Source organism: Xenopus laevis, chromosome 6S, assembly GCF_017654675.1.
Source record: "Xenopus laevis strain J_2021 chromosome 6S, Xenopus_laevis_v10.1, whole genome shotgun sequence".
Classification (NCBI taxonomy): domain Eukaryota; kingdom Metazoa; phylum Chordata; class Amphibia; order Anura; family Pipidae; genus Xenopus; species Xenopus laevis.
The window spans coordinates 89,215,115-89,235,287 of record NC_054382.1 but is presented as its reverse complement, the minus strand read 5'-3'; the positions used below and the strand labels follow the sequence as shown (position 1 = coordinate 89,235,287).

The following is a 20,173-nucleotide window of genomic DNA, read 5'->3' as shown; positions in this document are numbered from 1 at the left end:
TTAAATTATGTTGGATCTCCCTACCTAAAGATAATTTATATCATCAATATGGATTCATGCAGCTTAGTTACCATTAAGTTCAAGGTACTGTTTTTTTATGACTGAGTTAAAGGAAATCTTTTTAAAAAAAAAATAGAATCATTTAATTGAAATGGAGTCTACGGGAGATGGCCTTTCTGTAATTCCATACCTGTATAAACATTCTGGATAAGGGATCCCATAAGTTCATTACATAGAAATTTGTGTTGGAAACAAATTTTTTTCCGTTATATTTACTTCATATTTTAAAATGATCAACGTTCTGTCCCAGTCAACCGTGAAGGTCCTGCCATATACTGTGTGATAGAAAGTATTAACATTATATAATGGGTCCTTTTTGTGAAGGGCTTATGTGAAAATCTGGATATTGTGCAGCAAAGTAATTTAGAAAATTTGCTGGTGACACGATTCCCATTAACCACCAAGATTTTCTTAAATCTGCTAGTTTGTGACATTTGTACTTTTCACAGGGCAGTTTTGGCACTTGTTAGAGTCCTGCACCGGGTAAGGTAAGCTGGCAACCTTAGGAATACCCACAAAGTAGTTGGGTATAAAGTTGTGAAATTACCTGTGCGTGCAGGCATCCCAACAAAGGTACGAGCTTGATCCCTCCCACCCTCCCCTTTGGTTCTGGTAGGTTTTTTCTTTTTTTTGTGCAGATTCGGCACTGGAGTGACACCACTTCCAGTCCAATGTGACATCACTTCCGGTCCGAAGTGAGGTCACTGGGGGTTTTGTGTTCCCGGATTGGAAGGTTAGCTGGCCTATTGTGGTTCGGCATGTGTAGTGGATTAGTGGGTAGAGATTGAAGGCTGTGGGTCACAGTAGTGGGTTTTTCGGCACAGGATACAAATTTGTGGCGACAATTCTCCTTTAAAAAGGCCTTCCTCCATTTTAACAGTGCCCAAGCTGGTTTCTGTTTACAGACCCTGCTGAAGCATTATTTACAGTTGGAATTCCCTGGTTTTTGACTTCTGCCTGTTTTGATTATGATTCTTGCCTTCTGCCTCGACCCTTTTGCCTTTCTTGTGACTACTCCTTCGCTAATCCTTGCTGTTACCTTTTTACGGACTTATTACTATCAAACGCACCAATTCCTTGTTGGTTCCGCAGCAGAAAGCCCAGGGCCCCAAAAGGGCATCAGTGAACATCGTAATCCGCAGGATTTCCCTTGTGCGTCTTAGTGTACCAGCTGCTTTCAAGGTTCCTGATTGACGAGTATGTTACAGTGTCCTACCTAGTGACCCCATCATCATCATTTCATCATCATCATTTATTTATATACCCCATAACCACAAAGGGTTGCCAGTTAACAACATTGCATGACACTAGGGTTGCCACCATTTTTTTTGGACAAGAACAGGCAGGGGGTGGGCTGGTGATGTAGAGAGCGGGTCAGTGACATTGGGGGGGGGGCAGGTGACATTGGGGTGGAGCGGGTGACATCGGGGCAAGACTGATGATGTGGCGATTAGCGATTGGCTGATCGCAAAGTGATTGCCACTTCAATGTCCTGTCCGGATTTTCAAAAACTGAGCTGTCCGGCTTAAAACCGGACAAGTGGAAACCTTGCAGGACACTTGTGTGTTAAATTGGAATAGGGAAATAACCCATGTGACATTTCTCTTGATTAACTGAGGCTAATTCTGCACAGCGTTGAATAATGCACCTTCCACAAATGATAGAGCACTTATGTCACGGCCGGCACCCAATACCAGAACAAATGCCAAGGACCCTGGTCTCGGCTCGGCTTCACCAGTAGTGTGACCACCTTTGGGCTTCGGGAGGAGCCCTCAGCTTAATTGGGTGCCACCTGGACTTAACAAGGGGTACAAGGCAAGGAGTTCTGGCTGGCAAACAGGCACGACCGGATAGCAAGAGTCTTTGGGCAGAAGGTCAAGGACAAGGCGTCTGGTGGAAACGGAACAGACCGGATCAGGACAGGCAGATAACAGAATCGTCAGGCAGGCAAGGGATCAAAACCAGATAATCAGACAGACTGGATAAGGCAGAAGGATGGTCAGACAGGCTGGGTTGAGGCAGGCGGATATCAGAATCGTCAAACAGGCAAAGGGTCAAACCGGGTGATCAAGCAAGGGGTTAAGCAGGAAGAGTTGTCGTAGGCAGGCAAGGGTCAGGATACAGAATGCAGAGTAGTCAGGAACAGGCTGGGTCAAACACGGATAATCAGTCAGGATAACAAATTCAGAAACAGGTAGCAAAAGCTCAGGAAACCACAGGATATGATCCTATAACAGGCACTGTCTACAGGTCTGAATGGGCCTTAAATAGGGAACCAATTGGCGCCAAAACGTGCGCAATTTCGCGCCGCTGTGCGCTGGCGCAAACATGCCAGCGCGTCTGCGCCTTTAAGAGGCGCGCAGGCGCGCGCCCTAGTAATCCAAGATGGCACCAGCAAGGGCAGGATAGGAGCGGCGCAGCGGGCGTCCACGCCAAGGACGCGGCGTGGACCCCGCTGCCCACTAGACCACCAGGGTAAGTTTCTTACAACTTAATAATCTAGTCTCCCGGATGAATTCTACAATATGCATTTTTCTTCCAATGAAAAAGATGCAGTATCTCTTTAAAATAAGAATTATATTTGATTTTCTACTAGGTAGTTCAACATAATATACTGTAGGCTTGTGATGCATTTTAAGATGCAGATGAAATATAGAAGTGTGCTGAATTCTCAAAAGATAATTACTTATGTGTTATCTTGACTAAGAAAAATGTGATTTACTGGCCTGTGTTTTTTTCCCTGATAGGTTCATCTGAGCCTTGTGAGTAAATTATCGAAATATGGCTGCAATAATTAAAATGCTGTGTAAGGCTATATGCTCTCCTTAGGGCTATAGTGACTGACTGGCAAGCTTCTGGTCGCAAGCCGTTTGTATTGGCAGCACTTTGGTTAGGCTGGGCTGTGATAAAGCATTTCAGCTAGGGATGTACCGAATCCAGGATTCGATTCGGGATTCGGCCTTTTTCAGCAGGATTCGGATTCGGCCAAATCCTTCTACCCGGCCGAACCAAATCCGAATCCTAATTTGCATATACAAATTAGGAGCGGGGAGGGAAATTGCGTGACTTTTTGTCAGAAAACAAGTAAGTAAAACATGTTTTCCCTGTCCCACCCCTAATTTGCATATGCAAATTAGGGTTCGGATTCGGTTTGGTATTCGGCCGAATCTTTCGTGAAGGATTCGGGGGTTCGGCCGAATCCAAAAAAGGGTATCCCTAATATCAGCTAAAAGTAACAAACAATATGACAGTTTTAATAACTATCAATAGAGAGAAACACTGGCTTCCTTACTATTGCATTATATGCAGTTTTTGCACCTATAAACTCTACTGTCATAAAAATCAGATGAAGGACCTATAGACTATGTGTTCTAAAAGATTTGGAAGCCCCTGCAGTCAGGCCACAGGTATTCTGTCCATTTAATAATCTTGTTTTAGAAAAATAACAAAGGGTAAGGTTGCGCCAGTGCTCATGGAAAGTGCGTGCCATAATAAATATGCCCTGGGAGACTTTGTCAGCAGGTAATTGCATAGACTGCAACAACACATTTCCTTTCAACAACAGCTGAGATTGTGTTTCACTATGGCATTGACTTACAATCTAAAGTCAGAGAGTGGTGAGTGGCTGCTGGGACTTATCTGACAACTAAAGCCCTAAGTCAAAAACGAGTATTCAACATTGAATTATATACCAATAAGTATAAGGAGTGTGCCTCTAAGGGTAACACTTTGTAGCATTCAAAAAACAATAAGGATGATGGTTATACAGTATTTCTCCTTTAAGAATATATGTGGATTGGATGCTAAGCATTTCAAATGGTAGTTGATTTGCAGTGGAATTATATTTTCACCGTAGACATTTTCTATCCAAGAGAGGCGTCTTCATGTTGGGTTTCCAAAGATAGTGCTATCACTGCTCTTCAGTAAAAGTGCCCCTGTAGCGTTCTCTCTTTCTCTGTGCCCTGGGCAAACTGGTACATCAACAGTGTACTGTCCCTTACTTGTTCATCTGTACCATGCACTCGTGGTGTAAGTTAGGCCCAGTAAAACATAGATCATTAACTGGGACTTCACATAGCCAACAGCCCTATGCCCCAAAAAGTGTTCTTGTTGATCTCCTGATGGGGGGGGGGAGCGGTGCACTGACATCATGGGGCAGGAATGCTGATGTCAGGCCTGGACTGGCAATCTGTGGGTTCTGGCAAATGCCAGAAAGTCGGCTGTAAATTGCCATAGAGTCATTATTTATTGGGCTGGTGGGGGGATGCTTGGGCCTCTTGGACCTCGCTGATGTCAGAGATATGTCGGGCAATGATGGAGGCAGAACTAGCGATGTCGAGGTAGGGCTATGATGCGGTGATCGTCTATTGCCATGTAAATCAATGGGAGTCCTGTCTGGATTTCCTTCTTTGGAAAACCGAGCAGGAAGTTTTGAACCAGACATCCCCTTCAAAAAACAGGCTCTCCAGGTCAAAATTGGACTGGTGGCAACCCTGTTTGAGGGAGATGTTTTACTTAAAGGTTGTTGCAATGAGTGTTTGCAACAATTTTATATTGGTCATGAATGCGGCAATGACATTGTTCTTCATTTGAGCTGGCTACACTTTGCCTGATATACTCATTTGGGGAGGTCTTCAAAAGCAAAACTGGGTCAGATTTGGTCACATGTGAAGGGTCAAATCAGGCAGGTTATGATAGTTGGTCAAATAATGTTTCTTTTATTTTGTAATTTCAAGGCCTGCTTATGCTTATTTGGTAAATGAGGCTAATGGTAAATGAGCTTCCAAATCTCATTAATGGCATTTAACTAAAATGTATTACTTCTTATACAAAAAAGGTATTACTAATAAACTTTCTATAATGTCCAGAGCAATTTGGGACCTACTGTATACGGTGGGCTGCTATTGGTGACAATATGACCTATGCATGCATCTAAAGAGCCATGCCCTGGAAATATACTACTGACAGTGTGTTTAATTGTATCCCTGTGCTATAGTGAGTTGGCTTGTTGTGATGTTTGAGTGTAGCAGACCATACCTTCTGTCATGTTGCTGTGGTTTAGTTTGGGTCATGAAATAGTAAGACAAACGTTTCATTAGTGATTTTTTTTATTATATCAAAGTATTTCTGATTCTTCACTTGCTTTATAAAAACCTATGGAAACCTGAAAGAAAAAAAATTATCAGGTGTCTCCCTACTGGAGAATGAACAAACATTCTGCAAAATTTTGGAGGTTATTTACGAAAACTCCATTTTTTTTCTAGTCCAGTTTTTTTTGTGAAAGATTTTTTTAATCAAGTCAAAGATTTTTTTAAATTTATTATGCCCCCAAGCTGCTAAAAGTCTGAATCTAAAAATACAAATTCATGTAAAAGTCAATGACAGCTGTCCCTTTAACCATTGTAAAGATATTTTTAACCTTCTCGCATTTAGGGAGTTTAGAGAAGTTTCATGCTGGTTTTTAACTGAAAACTCTATAAATTTGAGGTTTCCAAGTGGCAATTCAACAAAGTCATACAATTTGAATTGAAACTCTTCTTTCTTTTTTTTGTAAACTCGAAAAATTCAATGGTTTTTTTCGATCCGATTTTTCCGACCTGAAATATTAGTAAGTAAGCCAAATTTGTGAATGGGAAGCCGGTCGAGTTTGTTTCTGGTACGAGTTTTAGTAGATAACCCCCATGTGTGTAATGTGCCAATAAATGCTAGAAGAATTCAGGAATTAGTTTTTTTGTAACATACATTCAGAGGATATTCTATTACAGTTGCTGTTACCAAGGCATTTTTATAACTTGCATATTTTTTAATTATTATGAGCTGTTAGAGATCACTAAATCCAGTATAGCAAGGGGTATTCAGAAATCTATGGCAAGAATTTGTCATGCAGCAAAATGAAAAACTTCAGTCGATGTCTGGCTAATATACTGTAAATCCTGAATTTTGAAAATATGACCTAAACTTTGGCCTTTTTTGTTTGCAACAGGAACCTATCATTTACATGAGGGGGGGGAGGTGTGTGTAGCATTCTTCTTATTTATTTGCTTGTTGGTTTACAATCTGGGAATTGTCCTGCCCTTACTGCTTTAGCCCAATCTCTAATTCCCAATACAAGGTCTTCCTTTAGGACTGGGACACACTGGGCGATTTGGGGAGATTTAGTCTCCTGGCGACTAATCGCCGCGACTTTCCACGACCAATCTTCCCCGAATGCCTCCCCTCCCTCTGCGCCTGGCTAAAATGAAAAATCGCTTGCGCTAATCACACGCGGCGATTCGCTTTCCGAAGTCGCCCGAAGTTTCCTCGTGAGGCAACTTCGGGCGACTTCGGAAAACGAATGTGTGTGATTAGCGCCGGCGACTTTTCATTTTATCCAGGCGCAGAGTGAGGGGAGGCATTCGGGGAGAAAAGTCGCTGCGATTAGTCGCCAGGCGACTAAATCTCCCCAAATCGCCCAGTGTGTCCCAGCCCTTATACTGGAATTCAAGTCATGCTTGACATACACACATAACCACCACTCATCCTGTTTTATCTAGGGATGCATAAATGTGCATATGGATGTGATGTGCATATGCAAATTAGGGTTCGGATTCAGTTCGGTATTCGGCCGAATCTTTTACAAAGGATTCGGGGGTTCGGCTGAATCCAAAAAAGTGGATTCGGTGCATCCCTAGTTTTATCTGACCAGAGCCCTTCTAAAGATGGTTTGCACTTTATAAATGGCAATAAAAAGCCACAGGAATATAAGCTACCTTGCACATCCCAATAGGTATGTCATTTCTCATGGCAAAGGAAACGAGAAAGATTGTTTCTATATATTATATCTCATTTGAAATGGGTTACTTTACTATAAAGTATTCTAAGATTTATCTAGAAAGCTAAGATCCCTGTTATAAAGCCTTTTTTCCTTTTCTAATAACTGTTATATGACAAAATCCATTCTCCCGAAAGATATACACCTTTGGTGCCATCTGCTGGATAATGGTAACTCCAGCACCTATTTTTGGCACAGTCTGAATCATTCTTCTGAAGGGCACACAAGCTTTGGGAACAACAATATTTGCCTTAAGTCATTCGTAAATGGGTGAGATTTTTATTCCTTCCGATGCTTTGAAGAAGAAAGAGAGGACTGCTGGCCCTCAGTCATTGTGATACAGCTCCGTGACCAGGGTTATGATTGAAACAATGTAACACACATTAAATATTAATCATGTCTGTTCTTGTTATATTTCCATCTTTAGAATGCATGTTAATTAATTCTCCTTGGTATCATGTTGAAATATATTAATAACACAGATGGCTAGTCAGTTATTAGTAAGGCACAAACCTAATATTAATGCAAGAGGTCTGCATCTGCTAAAACATGGAGACTGGGCATAATATTAAGGCTGCTGAAAGAAACTGCATTTCATGATGCACGCAAATACTTTTCTCATCGCCTGTCTCGGAGAAAAATACAGGGACCTTATAAGCATCGGTATCTAACAGCAGCCAATATATATATATATACCTGCCTGCTGGGATTCAGAACGGGCCGTGACATTTCAAGTGCACAGAGACCCAAACAGTCCCCCATAGTTGCAGTAACTAGTGCCTGTCTATGGCATCTTATAGCAGCCCCTCTGGCATTTGCCAGAATGTATTTCCAGCCCAGGCCTGTCAGTCATTTAAAATAAATTACTGCTTTCTGCAAGGTTGCACTACTTCCCAATATCCTAAAAATCCCAATGTCATTATTAACACCTACATTGTATAGTTGAACATGGCACTGTGGATTGCCACCTACTGGGATGATTGAAATCATAGCTCTGTAACAGAAGGATTGGAACTGTTTGCTTGTCATTGGTTAAGTTCATTAGCATCATAGTACCTGTCATTACTTCCCTGTATATTACATGATTTTGTCCAGCTACCCTTTCTTCTTCATCATCTAATTTTTCTTGTATTTCATGTATTAATAACACTCAACTCTATACTGTGGCATTACTCAGGAGAGTACATTATTTAGCATAGTGCACATTAATACTGCATTGGTTATTCAGCTTTTGTATGAATTAAGTTGTTTTTCCTCTTTTAAGGAATTGTTGTTTTATTGAAACTGACTTGAAAAGTCATAATTGTTGTCCTGCTTATAACTGAGATCAGGCCACTAACTAGCTAGAAGAGTGAGGATTTCACAGCCGTATTGTAATCTTTCTCCCTACTTCCATAACTGGTAGAGTAGAGTGAGAAATGGCAGTAATGTCCTTTTTCTCTTTACCAGGTTCCTAGCCAAGCTATGCTACTGTAGAGCTCAGTTAGGAACTTGGTTAGGAGAAAAAGACCTATCTGCTGCCATTTCTCACTCCATTCTACTAGCTGGAGAACCTTGTCCCATGAACACTTTGATGCAGGGTTTTAAGAGACTTGCCCTTAAAATGATACTGACACAAAAAATATACTCTTTTTATGTACATTAAGGGGACATTGAGGAAAACCTAAAAATGTTCCTATTATATTAATAATAAAAATTTGGCCTAACTCCCAACTAAGATCTGGCTTAATTTGCTAACAATTAGAACAGAGATACTGACACTCAAGGCATATACTTGCTGGGAAATCCTTGCCTTCTTTATTGTCAGCACAATAATAAAAACAAGGGTTTCCCTGAAAAGATTATGCCTTGAGTGCCGGTATCTCTGTTCTAATTGATATTCGGGAGGTTGCCGAATCCTCCATTACTGAGCACCAGGCTGGAATCCTTGAGGGCTGTTGAGGGTGTTCCTCTGCTCTAACCTGTTCCACAGATTAATTTACTAACAAATCAGATTGAAAATTGCCAGTGCAGGAAAAGTCACGCCAAAAATCGTGCGACAATTCGAATAGTGCAACCTTTGTAAATTGTCACAGAAACATTCAAATTATTCGGATTATGGAACTGAAACCACAAATTATTCGGATTATCAAATCATGAACATCATGAAGGCAAAATACATCTTCCAATTGTAAAAGGGACCATCTGCTATTGACTTTTACATAACATGTTTTAGCTGGAGTATAATTTAGATTTTTAGCAGCTTCGGAGTATAATAAATCTAGAAACATTTGAGTTTTTCCCCCTTTAAAATTCAACCAGAAAAATAGGCCCCATAAAGTTTCCTATAGGTAATGTTACTCATTGTTTGCTGAAAGATCTACTTTTGTATATAATTGTTACTTGAACTTTTTTGCCAAACTAACTGTTTCTAATGCTAATGGACTACTGATGCACAAATATGGCAGCCCACTAGATAGAGGAACACAGGGACTAGATGGGTAATGTAAAAGCATTGAGCAAATCATTTTGGCAAAAAAATTTGTATGCAAAGTGCAAAATGTAATAGATGTAAAAAAAAAAAAGGTTTAATTTCTGGTGTCAGTATGTCTTTAAGAAGGCTCCATATACCACCCCTACATTGTGTGGCAGGATTAATGGTTATATACTGTATGTACCTTTTACATAAGTCAACTATGTTAAAGTGACATTCATAAAATTGCCTACGTTGTGTTTATAGCAGTGACAGACAACATGGAGGGGGTTATTTATCAAAATCCGAAAAGTTCTCACAATTTCCTGAAAGCTACTCTGACCAAATCCACATAGATTTTTTTCCACCCTATTTATCAATAAATTGTCCTGGAAATTTCTTGTGCAGGAAAAAAACTTGATAAAAAAGTGAAGAGATCCGAATACCATGGCTTTTTTGGATTTGATGGCTTAATACAGCAAGTTTTTTGTATTTGACAGCAGAATACCACAACTTTTTCGGATCTGACACCAAAATACTGTGACTTTTTTGATTTGACTTTCGAATACCACAACCTTTTTGTATTTGATACCCAAATGCAGTGACTTTTTCAGAATTGGGCACCGAATACTGCAACTTCTTTTCGAAAACCCAGTGCAAATCAGGGACATCTACCATTGACTTCTACATGAACTCGGCAGGTCTGAGTTGGAGTACTTTTTTTATTTGGCCTTTAAACACAATTTTGTTTAATAAATCACAAAAAAACCCGCAATGCACAAAATGCATCTTTATAGCATATATAACAGCTACCAAATTCACCAGATCGCTACAGTTGTATCACACAATGGATACTAAATGAGTTATCTGGTGGGCAGTCAGTTGAGTAAAGCATCCTAGGGCAGTAAAAAGAAAATGACTATATCTTGGTATTCTTTCATATGATTTGACATTTATTTTTTAAATACTATAATATAATTAATGTTTAATATCTGTTGCTAAAGAAACTTGTTTCAAATACAGTTTGTAATTTTTATTTTTTGTACCATTCACTTTACAACTTGAATATTTGGATCCCTAAGGTCAATGCTTAACTGTTTAATTATGTGTAATTATGGGAAATAATGCAAAAAGTCATAATTTTAAAGAAATCTTTAATGAATTCAATAAAAAGAAAACACTAAATTTCCCTTTAACAAATGAAGATTGTCATCTGGCACTCCTGGCTCTTTCAGCATTTTTAAGCTTTTTGATGGGTCCCAGTTTGGTTAAAACCAGCAGCATTCCTTAGGAACATCATGTTAACTGGCTCCGAGCCATTGATATATGAGCCGCTACATAGCTGCTTTAGGGAGGTGCCAATGACACAGGTGCTAAGTTTGGGTGCACAGTAAGAAATAACTATTGCTTTCCTAAGAATGATGTAATTGCAAGTGAATGTTTGTTTGTTTTGCTCTCCTAGGAAGCCTGTTTGTGGCCATCGAACAACTTGGTGGCGCGACAAGGAGCATCGGAGGTATGGATATTTCTTCTGGTTTCTGTTTTGCATCTCATACCTCTAACATCTGTAAATGTTAACCTGAATGTATTGGCTGTGTGTCATAACAAGGTTCATTATAATGGCTTCTCTAATGTGGTGTCTTGAACATAACAGTGCTCCATTTTCCTGCACCCTATGACTACACAGGTGTTGTGTATATACAGACATGGTAGAGACATCTGAGCAATAACAAAAAGTTCTGAGACTGCTGATATGTCTCCAGTTGTATATTTTTCCATTCCCAGTTAGTTTTTGTAGAATTTGCATGATTTTAACGTATCTGTAAATCTTCACCAACACATAAAAAAATAAGAATCTGAGTATTGGTGGGGGTTTAATATAAACTCATGGCAGCCAGTCATAATACTTGTATTTGTTGAGTAATAAAAACAGGTCGAGGTCAGATGTTTCCTTTTATTGTTCTACCAGTAGCTGTTTGAATACAGCTAATAACACATGGGGTCCCAGGAGTGTAGATGGTCCAGTAAGGCCCTTATAAATGAACAATATTAATATATCTTGGTGAAATAGGTAATCATACCAATGTTTTGGGGTCCTAAATTAAATTTGCTCTGGGGCCCAGTAACATCAAGTTTTCCCACTCTATACTGTACTACCAAAGTGCCAATTTCCCAGTGTTTATAAATGAGCTCAAGTAAGTTCATTAATATCAGCAGTGAAGCCATTGGTGCTGACCTACCAGCACTAGTGATGAGTGGGTTGAACCGAAACCGCTGGCATCCACAAGGGTTAGGCAAATTTAAGCAAAGAAAGTTGGCGGGTTTTGAGTGGGTGGTATGCCAGAGTCACTCCCATTTAGTTATGTAACCACATACCCTCCCCCCAGAAAGCTGATACCTCCCATCCAGGACATCATCATAAGGGATCCAGAGTGTGGTTCATAAAACAGAAGAGGACTTCAGTTGGAAAGCAGTAAGTTGGGGTGGATCATGCGTTTTGTACCCACTCGTCCACAACTGGCCCCAAGCTGCAATAATGGGATAATGTAATAAATAGTGCAACATTTGCTGCATGTATAGTAACCCAAAGCAACCAATCCGCAGTTAGCATTTACTGGTCAGCTGTTTGAGAACATAGAGTTAAATGGTTGCAAAGGGTTACTAAAGCTGAACAAACTTTGTGCCTTTTATTACATTACTCACAGTTAAACTGCAAGACTTGGTTCCCACAACAAGTTTCTTTTGATGATCAACGGTCTCGAAAGCTCAAGCTTAATTCTACCAATGGCCTTGCGTCTTTATACAGGCTAGGAATATTATAGAGGACTTTTTATATCAAGTTTTTCCATACAGGTGGATTATCTCTTATAATAAGTGAGAGACAGCACTGAGATGCATGTAGCAACACAAGTAAAAAATTTCCCCTGGTCCAATATCTTGTAGTAGCCAATTAGATGCTTATTTAATGATTATTATTGCTTATGCTAGACCAGTAAAATGTGATTGTTGATGGGTTGCTATGGGTTACTTGGCCACGGAAACGTTTCAGCATCTTACTATATCAGTGTTTAAAAGCAATTACTGACAGTGTTTGGTCATCCTACAATCTATTTAAAGGCCACTGGCCTTTATGTATGTCACGAGACTCTGATGTTTATTCCTGTTTAAGAGTTTGAAACTATTTGAGCACTGGTTGCGGTTTAGCAGACCTAAAACATAACAATCTGAGTCAGAGGGTTATAGGGTCTAGTAATTCCCATGTAACACGTACACTATACTGTATATGATTTAAAACACCATCCCAACCATGTTTAGGGAACAGATTGTTTTACACAGCAACAGTACCTGGCCTTTACTGTACCATATTGTACAGGATCTACTACCACTTTCATCTCTTAAAGGACAAGGAACGTTAAACTAAAGAAGTAGCTAGAAATGTTGTACATAATGTTTTGGGCTTTTGTACCAGCCCAAGGCAACCACAACCCTTGGACCCTTGATCCCAAGTAAGATATAATGAATCCTAATTGGTGTCAAGACAATCCTATTGGGTTTATTTTATATTTAGATGACTTATTAGTATGTGAATCAAAATTACAGAAAGATCCTTATCCGGAAAACCCTAGGTCTCGAGCATTCTGGATAACAGGTCCCATACTTTTGATCCGAATTACAGTATACTATTTCCCAATTCAGATATTGTCTTATTCTAATATCCATTAACTACATGAACTGTTCTGTTTGGTTCTAGATCATGTATGCACCAAGGTCAAGGGACAGGTTCATTACTCCTTCCTTTATGCAGAGAGATCGTTTCAGCCGTTTCCAGCCAACGTATCCTTACATACAGCATGAAATTGACCTCCCTCCGACAATCTCCCTCTCTGATGGTGAGGAACCTCCACCCTACCAGGGGCCATGCACACTGCAGTTACGGGACCCAGAGCAGCAGATGGAGCTCAATCGAGAATCTGTCAGAGCACCCCCAAACAGAACCATTTTTGACAGCGACTTAATAGATATTTCAGTGTATAATGGGGGGCCTTGCCCACCAAGCAGCAATTCGGGCATCAGTGCAACCAATTATAGCAGCAATGGCAGAATGGAAAGACCGCCACCGACTTACAATGAAGTCATGGGACATTATCCAGGGTCGTCTTATTTCCACCACCAGCAAAACAACACTTCTCCCTCGTCTCAGAGAGGCAGCAGGATTCACTTTCAACAGAACAATTCAGAGAGAACAAAAGTCCCCATCAATGGAAAAGATAGGCAGCCAGGAAACCTTGTCTAAAGTCCTACATGTACTTGGTCTGAATGAAATCACCAGAGCAGCATGATGGCCCCATGGGATCCAGTACACAAAGCTGCAGAGTTTCCAGTGGTACAGTTTAGTTATACCAAATGCAGTGTGCGTTTGCTGTATACTTTACTGAAACAACTCACTCAAGCTTCCTTTTTTGAATCACCTAAAGCTGTTGTAATCAGGAAGAATCGATTTACTATTTCAGTCATTTCAGTTTTGGAAACAGCACAGAAAACTAGCCAGCAGAGCCACTAACGGCAGTGACAAATAATGGTTACAGTGCTCGTTCGGCACCAAGGCTAAGGACTTTGGAAGATGGCCAGTGTTTCTTGTTTTTTTTTAATCATGTTTTGTTTTTCTACTTTCAGGGAAACTGTAAGGGAAGTGTTTATTTTATAGGAATCCATATTTGTAGCGTGTGTGCCAAGATCAACTGGAGAGGTCTAAGCTGAATGCAAGGAGTTGACTGATGAATGGAAAATAGGTATTCTGATAAATTGCACTAAATGATTGTTGCGACTGTAAATGTGAGAGGAGTGGGCTTACATTTCTGCTTACATGACTTACATTTCTTTTCGTTGTGTGGTCAGCTGGGGTGCATTCCCCACTATCAGATTTTGCTGGCCATATGATGCCATAGAAAGTCGGTATTTAGTGGGCTGGTGGGGGCTGTTTGGCCCTTTGTGTGGGCTGATTGGGCCTCTGTGTACCTGAAATGCCAGGGCCTATTTTGATTCTCAGTGCAGACCTGGGTTGTAGATTACTTTGCTGGGTTTAATACTCCCCAGGATAAGATGCCAGAGTCTGCCCTGTCACTGCTGTATAATTCCAAGCATATAGTTCTCCTACAGCAGCTGCCTTCTGGAACCCTAGGAGTCAGCAGAGTTGGAGCAACAAGAGTGAGACAGCCACACATTGCACATACCTAGAGTAGACAGTCAAGGTGCTTTTGCCACAAACAATATTACCACTGTGCGTTTGGACCTATGAAAGGAATTGGTGAGAATATTCAATTGTCAAACAAATGAGACCCAAGTTCTTCACATTTTACTAGCAGTTTGGTTCTGGTTTGATGTAACATTTGCCACCAAGTGCAGAAAAAAATGCATTTGTTTGATCAAAAAGGATCTTTCCTGTTAAATCTTCCACCATTGTAAAGAATTGGATTATAGTTAGAGGCTAAGAAGAGAAGGCCCTGAATAACGCAGTGTGGTAGCGTTTGCATTATTTAAATCCAGGATATCAAACCAGTTTCTCCAGCTCTTGTTAAACTACTGCTCCCAACTTTCCCTGACAGTCTTTAAGCGTCATTAGGATGCTGGGATTTTGTAGTTTACCAGTAAGAAAAAAAGCTCAGGTTGTACAGCCTGGTATAAATCTGCAGACTAACTTTTAACTTATTGTACAATGGGATGTTGTATATGCAAATGTCGCTTTTAAAAACATATTTAAGGCCTCCGTACCAAAACCTTGAGTAAGATATGTTGCAGGACGCTTCTAGTAAACACAGCCTGGAAAGGCTACACTAATGAATTTCAGTAAAATACAGTGAGTTTGGAGCAGTCAAGTATCTTTCATATATTAAGTACCCCTTCATTTTTTATATGATCTTGTAAACTTAACCAATAACTGATGGGCCCACGGCTGCCACTGACTCTATAGATGTCAACCTTCCCACACTGCCATTTGAAACTGTTTTTTTAAACACCCCAATTTGACACCCAGGCTATGCTCTCATTTACCCTTACCAACCCACTTGCTCCACCCAAGCCAGTTAAATAAATATGGAAGACTCCTAAAAAATATGGGAGATCAGACATATTTGTGGCTTTGCTACAATCTGCACTGTCCAACTCCTACCCTTTTATATTCCCACAAAAACAACATTCTAAACAAATCACATTTGATCAGAAGTAACTGAGGTATGTGTGCAGACTCAAGTATCTCTTTAAGGGCTCAGAACATGCCTCATAAACCGTCTGCCTATTATTTTACATTTCAGGATCTTCATGCGGAAAAGGGAAAGTTGAATTGGGGAGCTATTAGTGCAAGCCCTGTCTATTCTTCACTGTTTAAATAGCACAAGAAGAAAGTCATTAAAAATCAAATTACTTGCAGTACATATAATGGATTTTATAGATAAATGTATTATTTTAATCTTACTAAAATCCTTGCTCTGAAAGGGCTCATTAGCCAGAACTGCTTAGCTGTTTCCCCCCATGCTTTTTGGACATTTTAACAAATAACAGTGCTAATAACCATTTTTATAAAAGTGCAGTCCTGTGGCACTATGTGCCATTTAATTGATTCCTTCTTGCTACCGACCTGTTCCTTTTATTTCTCTATGTAACACTGAATAAATAGGGGCCAATGCTGATGCCCACGTTACTTTGCTTCTGCTTCAGGCAGCTGGGGCTGAAATACATTGCAAAAACTCTACCGAAAATACACAATGAAACAATATCTTCATTTTAACAAACATGGATTTGGATGTATGAGCTTTAGCTTGGGGTAGATTGTGACTATGCCTCTGCTCCCATTGGCTACAAATTTGTCCTAGTGAAGCCCCACTCAACCAGTGAAACCTACTCTAATCTGTAACAGATTGAAATCAGTTTTATAAACACCCATTTCTGTTTTAAAGAATAAAATGACATATTCGTTGAGAAGGGTTTTTATCTGGTGGCTATTTTATCAGCCTGTTGGTAAAAATGATACTTGCTTCCAATGTTATTAATAGGGAAAAAAGGTAAAAACATTTGAAAGGCGGTATGTTTTTCCAGAAAAGGTGGCAACCCTAGCGTTGAGCTATTACTGTGAATAATAATAATGCTTCCTGGTGAAACCCAATAACTGAGAGTATGAACCACTGAATAAACAGGAGCTTGAATTGACTAATAGGTTGAGAGAGCACAATAATTAATATAAAATACCACTATAATTATATGGAGCACGAGTATTAGGTTCATGGAGCTCAAAATATAAAGCATAAAATGTATAAATACCACGGACATGTTTTATGCACATAGATGTGCCCTTTTGTGGAAAACACAAATTGAAATGTCTTTTAAAAGTCTCTCAATACCATAGACCTCAGAACTAGGAGGCCAGGGAGACTGTCCCCCCTCCGAATTTGTACACCCCCAGTTTTAGTGTCTGTTCTAGTGCCGTTGGTGCAGTTATTTTCTCCATCGAAACCTTACATAGCCACTGGTCACTAAATTGAAAGTATTACAATAGGCCTGTGGTCTATATAGCTTGGGAGCTGTTTAATATGAAGGATACATCATTTGAATTAAAGGGACAGAGAAGTCAATAGTGACAAATTGCTTGTCCTTCCAACTACCTGCTCTTTGTGTAATAACAAAAGTGAAGGGTTCAAGTGCTTTGTGAAGATTGATGATATTTAGGCATATTTCAGGTTATCTGTGTTTTAAGGAGAAACCCACATTAAAAAATGACATTATAAACAAGAAAGACAACGTTCAGCAAGATCTGTATCCCCCTTGGCTGCTTTCATTAGCTAATGATTATGGGAAATGGAGTCCAATTCAACAAGGTGAATCCTCGAGATCATGTATAAAAGTAGTACCTGAGTGCATGGCAGATATACAGCTGTGTAAAGGAAAATAATAGAAATGAAGAATGAAATAAACTTACAAATACTGTACCTTTCTGAGATTTCCGTTTGGAAAATGTTCTCAGCCATTACTGAAAGCATACCCATCTAGACACAAAAGAAATCAGTTTGGAGCACTTGATACAACCAGATGTAACAAAATCACATATATTTACTGTTGTCTCCTCATCTCACACAGGGAGAGCGCAAGATCAACCACTTTCTGGTTTTCTGCCTGTTCCGCAACTTGGTTGGGAAAATGATTGATTAACAAGTAACCTGTCCAATCAGGTTACTGTAACAGGGACATGGAACTACAAAACACATAGGGGCAAATTCCCTGAGCGGCAAAAATTTCACAGTCATCGCAACACTTTGCCAGGCATAAATTCGCTAAGACAACGCCAATTCCCTAAAGTGTGAAGTTGCGCCCAGGGCGCTGAATGCTGGTGAATTTTCACTAGCGTTACTACGGCAATCAAAGTAAAGATGCGCTATCGTTGCCTATTTTGCATACGGTGGGAAATGATAAAGTTACATGGAAGTATATTTTGCAGCAAATATATTACATTACATAAGTTCAGGGAACCTTTATAAATAATTTGGAGTTGTTATATTGCCCTACACATGAGCCCACTGTATAGTTTACGTTCCACATGTTAGGAAATCAAGGGGGAACCCGGTTACCCAAAAAAAAATTACGGCCTTTTGCAGCCTATCACTCAGAAAAAAGGAAAAGACGCCAGCGTTTTTGGGGTTTAGCAAATTTTTCAACAAAAAAGTCCTATCCACTCCATTGCACCTCGCCTGGTCTGAGCTGACGAAGGCAAGTCTGTCAAATGAGGTAACGTTCAGTAAAATCCGCATCTTAGTGAATTTGCAGAGTTACATCCGTTCGCCAGCGCGATAATTTGCCTGGTGTGAAGCAACGCTAGCGTCTATCTCCTTCGCTAGCGAACTGATGCCTGCGCCTGCGTAGCTACAAAATCACGCTGGTGAATTTTCGCTAGCGTTAGTCCCTTCGCCTTTTAGGGAATCTGCCCCTTACTGTTCCCAAGTCTCTCATCACCAGAACCTGCCTGATGTTTTAGGGTCTGGCCACATGGGCAGATTCAGGGAGATTAGATGACAAATCTCCTCTTTTTTGCGGCGACTAATCTCCCCGATCTGCCTTCCCCTGCCTTCCGCTGGCTAAAATGTAAATCGCCTGGGGGGCAGGCATTAGGAGAGCTTCATTTTCCGAAGTGGCCTGTAATTGCCTCATGAGGAAACTTCGGGCGACTTCGGAAAACAAGGTGCTCCGAGTGCCTGCCCCTGGGCGATTTTCATTTTAGCTGGCGGAAAGCAGGGGAAGGCAGATTGGGGAGATTAGTAGCCGCGAAGAAGAGGAGATTTGTCGCCTGGCGACTAATCTCCCCAAATCTGCACGTGTAGCCAGACCCTTCGGGGTGGGTTGGAACAGCCCAAGGGAAGTCGCCAGTGGTTGATTCATGAGATGTGAGGCCCCTAGGCTACACTGTCCACAGGGCCCGCTTCTAGGCTACTCCCACTCCTGTGCACCCAGATGTATGCACGTGTACTCTCTATGTGGGGTTGGGTTTGGGGCATGGCAGGGACATCCCTGTGTAGAGAGCTCAGGTGCAAGTATACCCGGGTCTGCACACATATGGGAGTACGTAAGCACCTGACCTTCCCTCTATCTTCTTCCAGTCCCAGGTGCACCCTGACCCAATGCAAATAAAAATGAATATAAAAAGTTTTGGAAGAATTTTTTAAAAGATAGATGTTCCCTGATCATATTGGACTCCTGGGCCTAGGTAAGCGCGTGTTCATTAATTTACCCACAGGTCTGTACAATGACTGTGCTCATTTTGTGTTACTTTGGCTTAAACAGTGCATCCTCCATTTCAGTATATTTAGCTATTTTTTCCTCCTTGTATGTATAGATTGTGCTTCTTTAGTATCTGTATTTAATGATATTGTGCAATGTACTGCACCAATGCGTATGAATACTAAAATCCATTTGCACTGTGACACAGGGGCAGCCCAATATGAACTGTGCCCATCAACCTACAAAGCAGACTGAGCTTTTATCTCCAGGTCCATGCTCTGCCTCTCACTGTGTTTCCCACTTCTCAAAAAGAGGATCTCTGACTGATTGAACTTATTTTACTTACTCTTTAGTCATTACACCAATGGTACAGCAAGAAATGTGATTTAGTGTTTAATGTTGGTTTAGGATTGTGTTTTTCTGTGCCGTACCTTTCTGCTTACACCCATGATAGAGTATTACTGAGAACTATTTTGGTGCAGGAAGTTGGCCCCCAGCAGCCCAAGGGTGGCATGTGCAAAGATTGTGACATCACCCATTTCCCCCAACTTGTGTTTTATCCTCCATCATATGATGTATTGTATCAGGACAGATGTGCATGACTGTGCAGATGCCGGGAACCCTTGTGCCCTCTGACCTTGGATTGTGTCGTGCCTCACTTGTGAGTGGTGCTTTGTCAGTGGAGAGTCGACTTGGTCTTTTATTTCTTTTGTAATATGCTGTACAGAACTTGAATATTTTATGCACATACCCTACCCAATGGGTAGAAAAGAGAGACTCATTGTTAATACTGTATTTTAATGTATAGATGATACCGATTTTAACAAGATGGCATAGATTTTGTGAATGCCTAACATGTCTTTAGTGATTTTTTAAAGAAAACAAAAATGCCAACAAATGACAGAAATCTATGTATTTTATTTTCCTATTAAATATCAATATATTAAAATGGAAGGGGAAAGAAAAAAAGAACAAAACGACTTTACTTTAATGTTGTTTATAAAGTGAGCTTTTTTTAGTCCGATTTTGGTCATTTGGTTCCAAATCAGCCAACAATTTTATTCTTCCCAGAACACGATTATTACTGTGTCGGA

General features: G+C 40.4%; 1 protein-coding gene across 7 annotated transcripts in view; it reads left to right on the top strand.

The window, feature by feature from the left end:
* The window catches only part of ldlrad4.S (low density lipoprotein receptor class A domain containing 4 S homeolog), a 281,004-nt gene extending 264,706 nt beyond the window's left edge, over window positions 1-16,298 (top strand). For 5 of the 7 annotated variants that reach the window (XM_041567785.1, XM_041567787.1, XM_018223626.2 and 2 more), the window contains 2 exons: window positions 10,786-10,839; window positions 13,075-16,298. In XM_041567785.1, the coding sequence (XP_041423719.1) occupies window positions 10,786-10,839; window positions 13,075-13,617 (597 nt within the window). In that variant the 3' untranslated portion in view covers window positions 13,618-16,298. The remainder of the gene's footprint in view (window positions 1-10,785; window positions 10,840-13,074) is intronic. The other 2 variants (XM_041567786.1, XM_018223625.2) reach the window with 1 other exon arrangement.
* The last annotated feature ends 3,875 nt before the right edge of the window (window positions 16,299-20,173 follow it).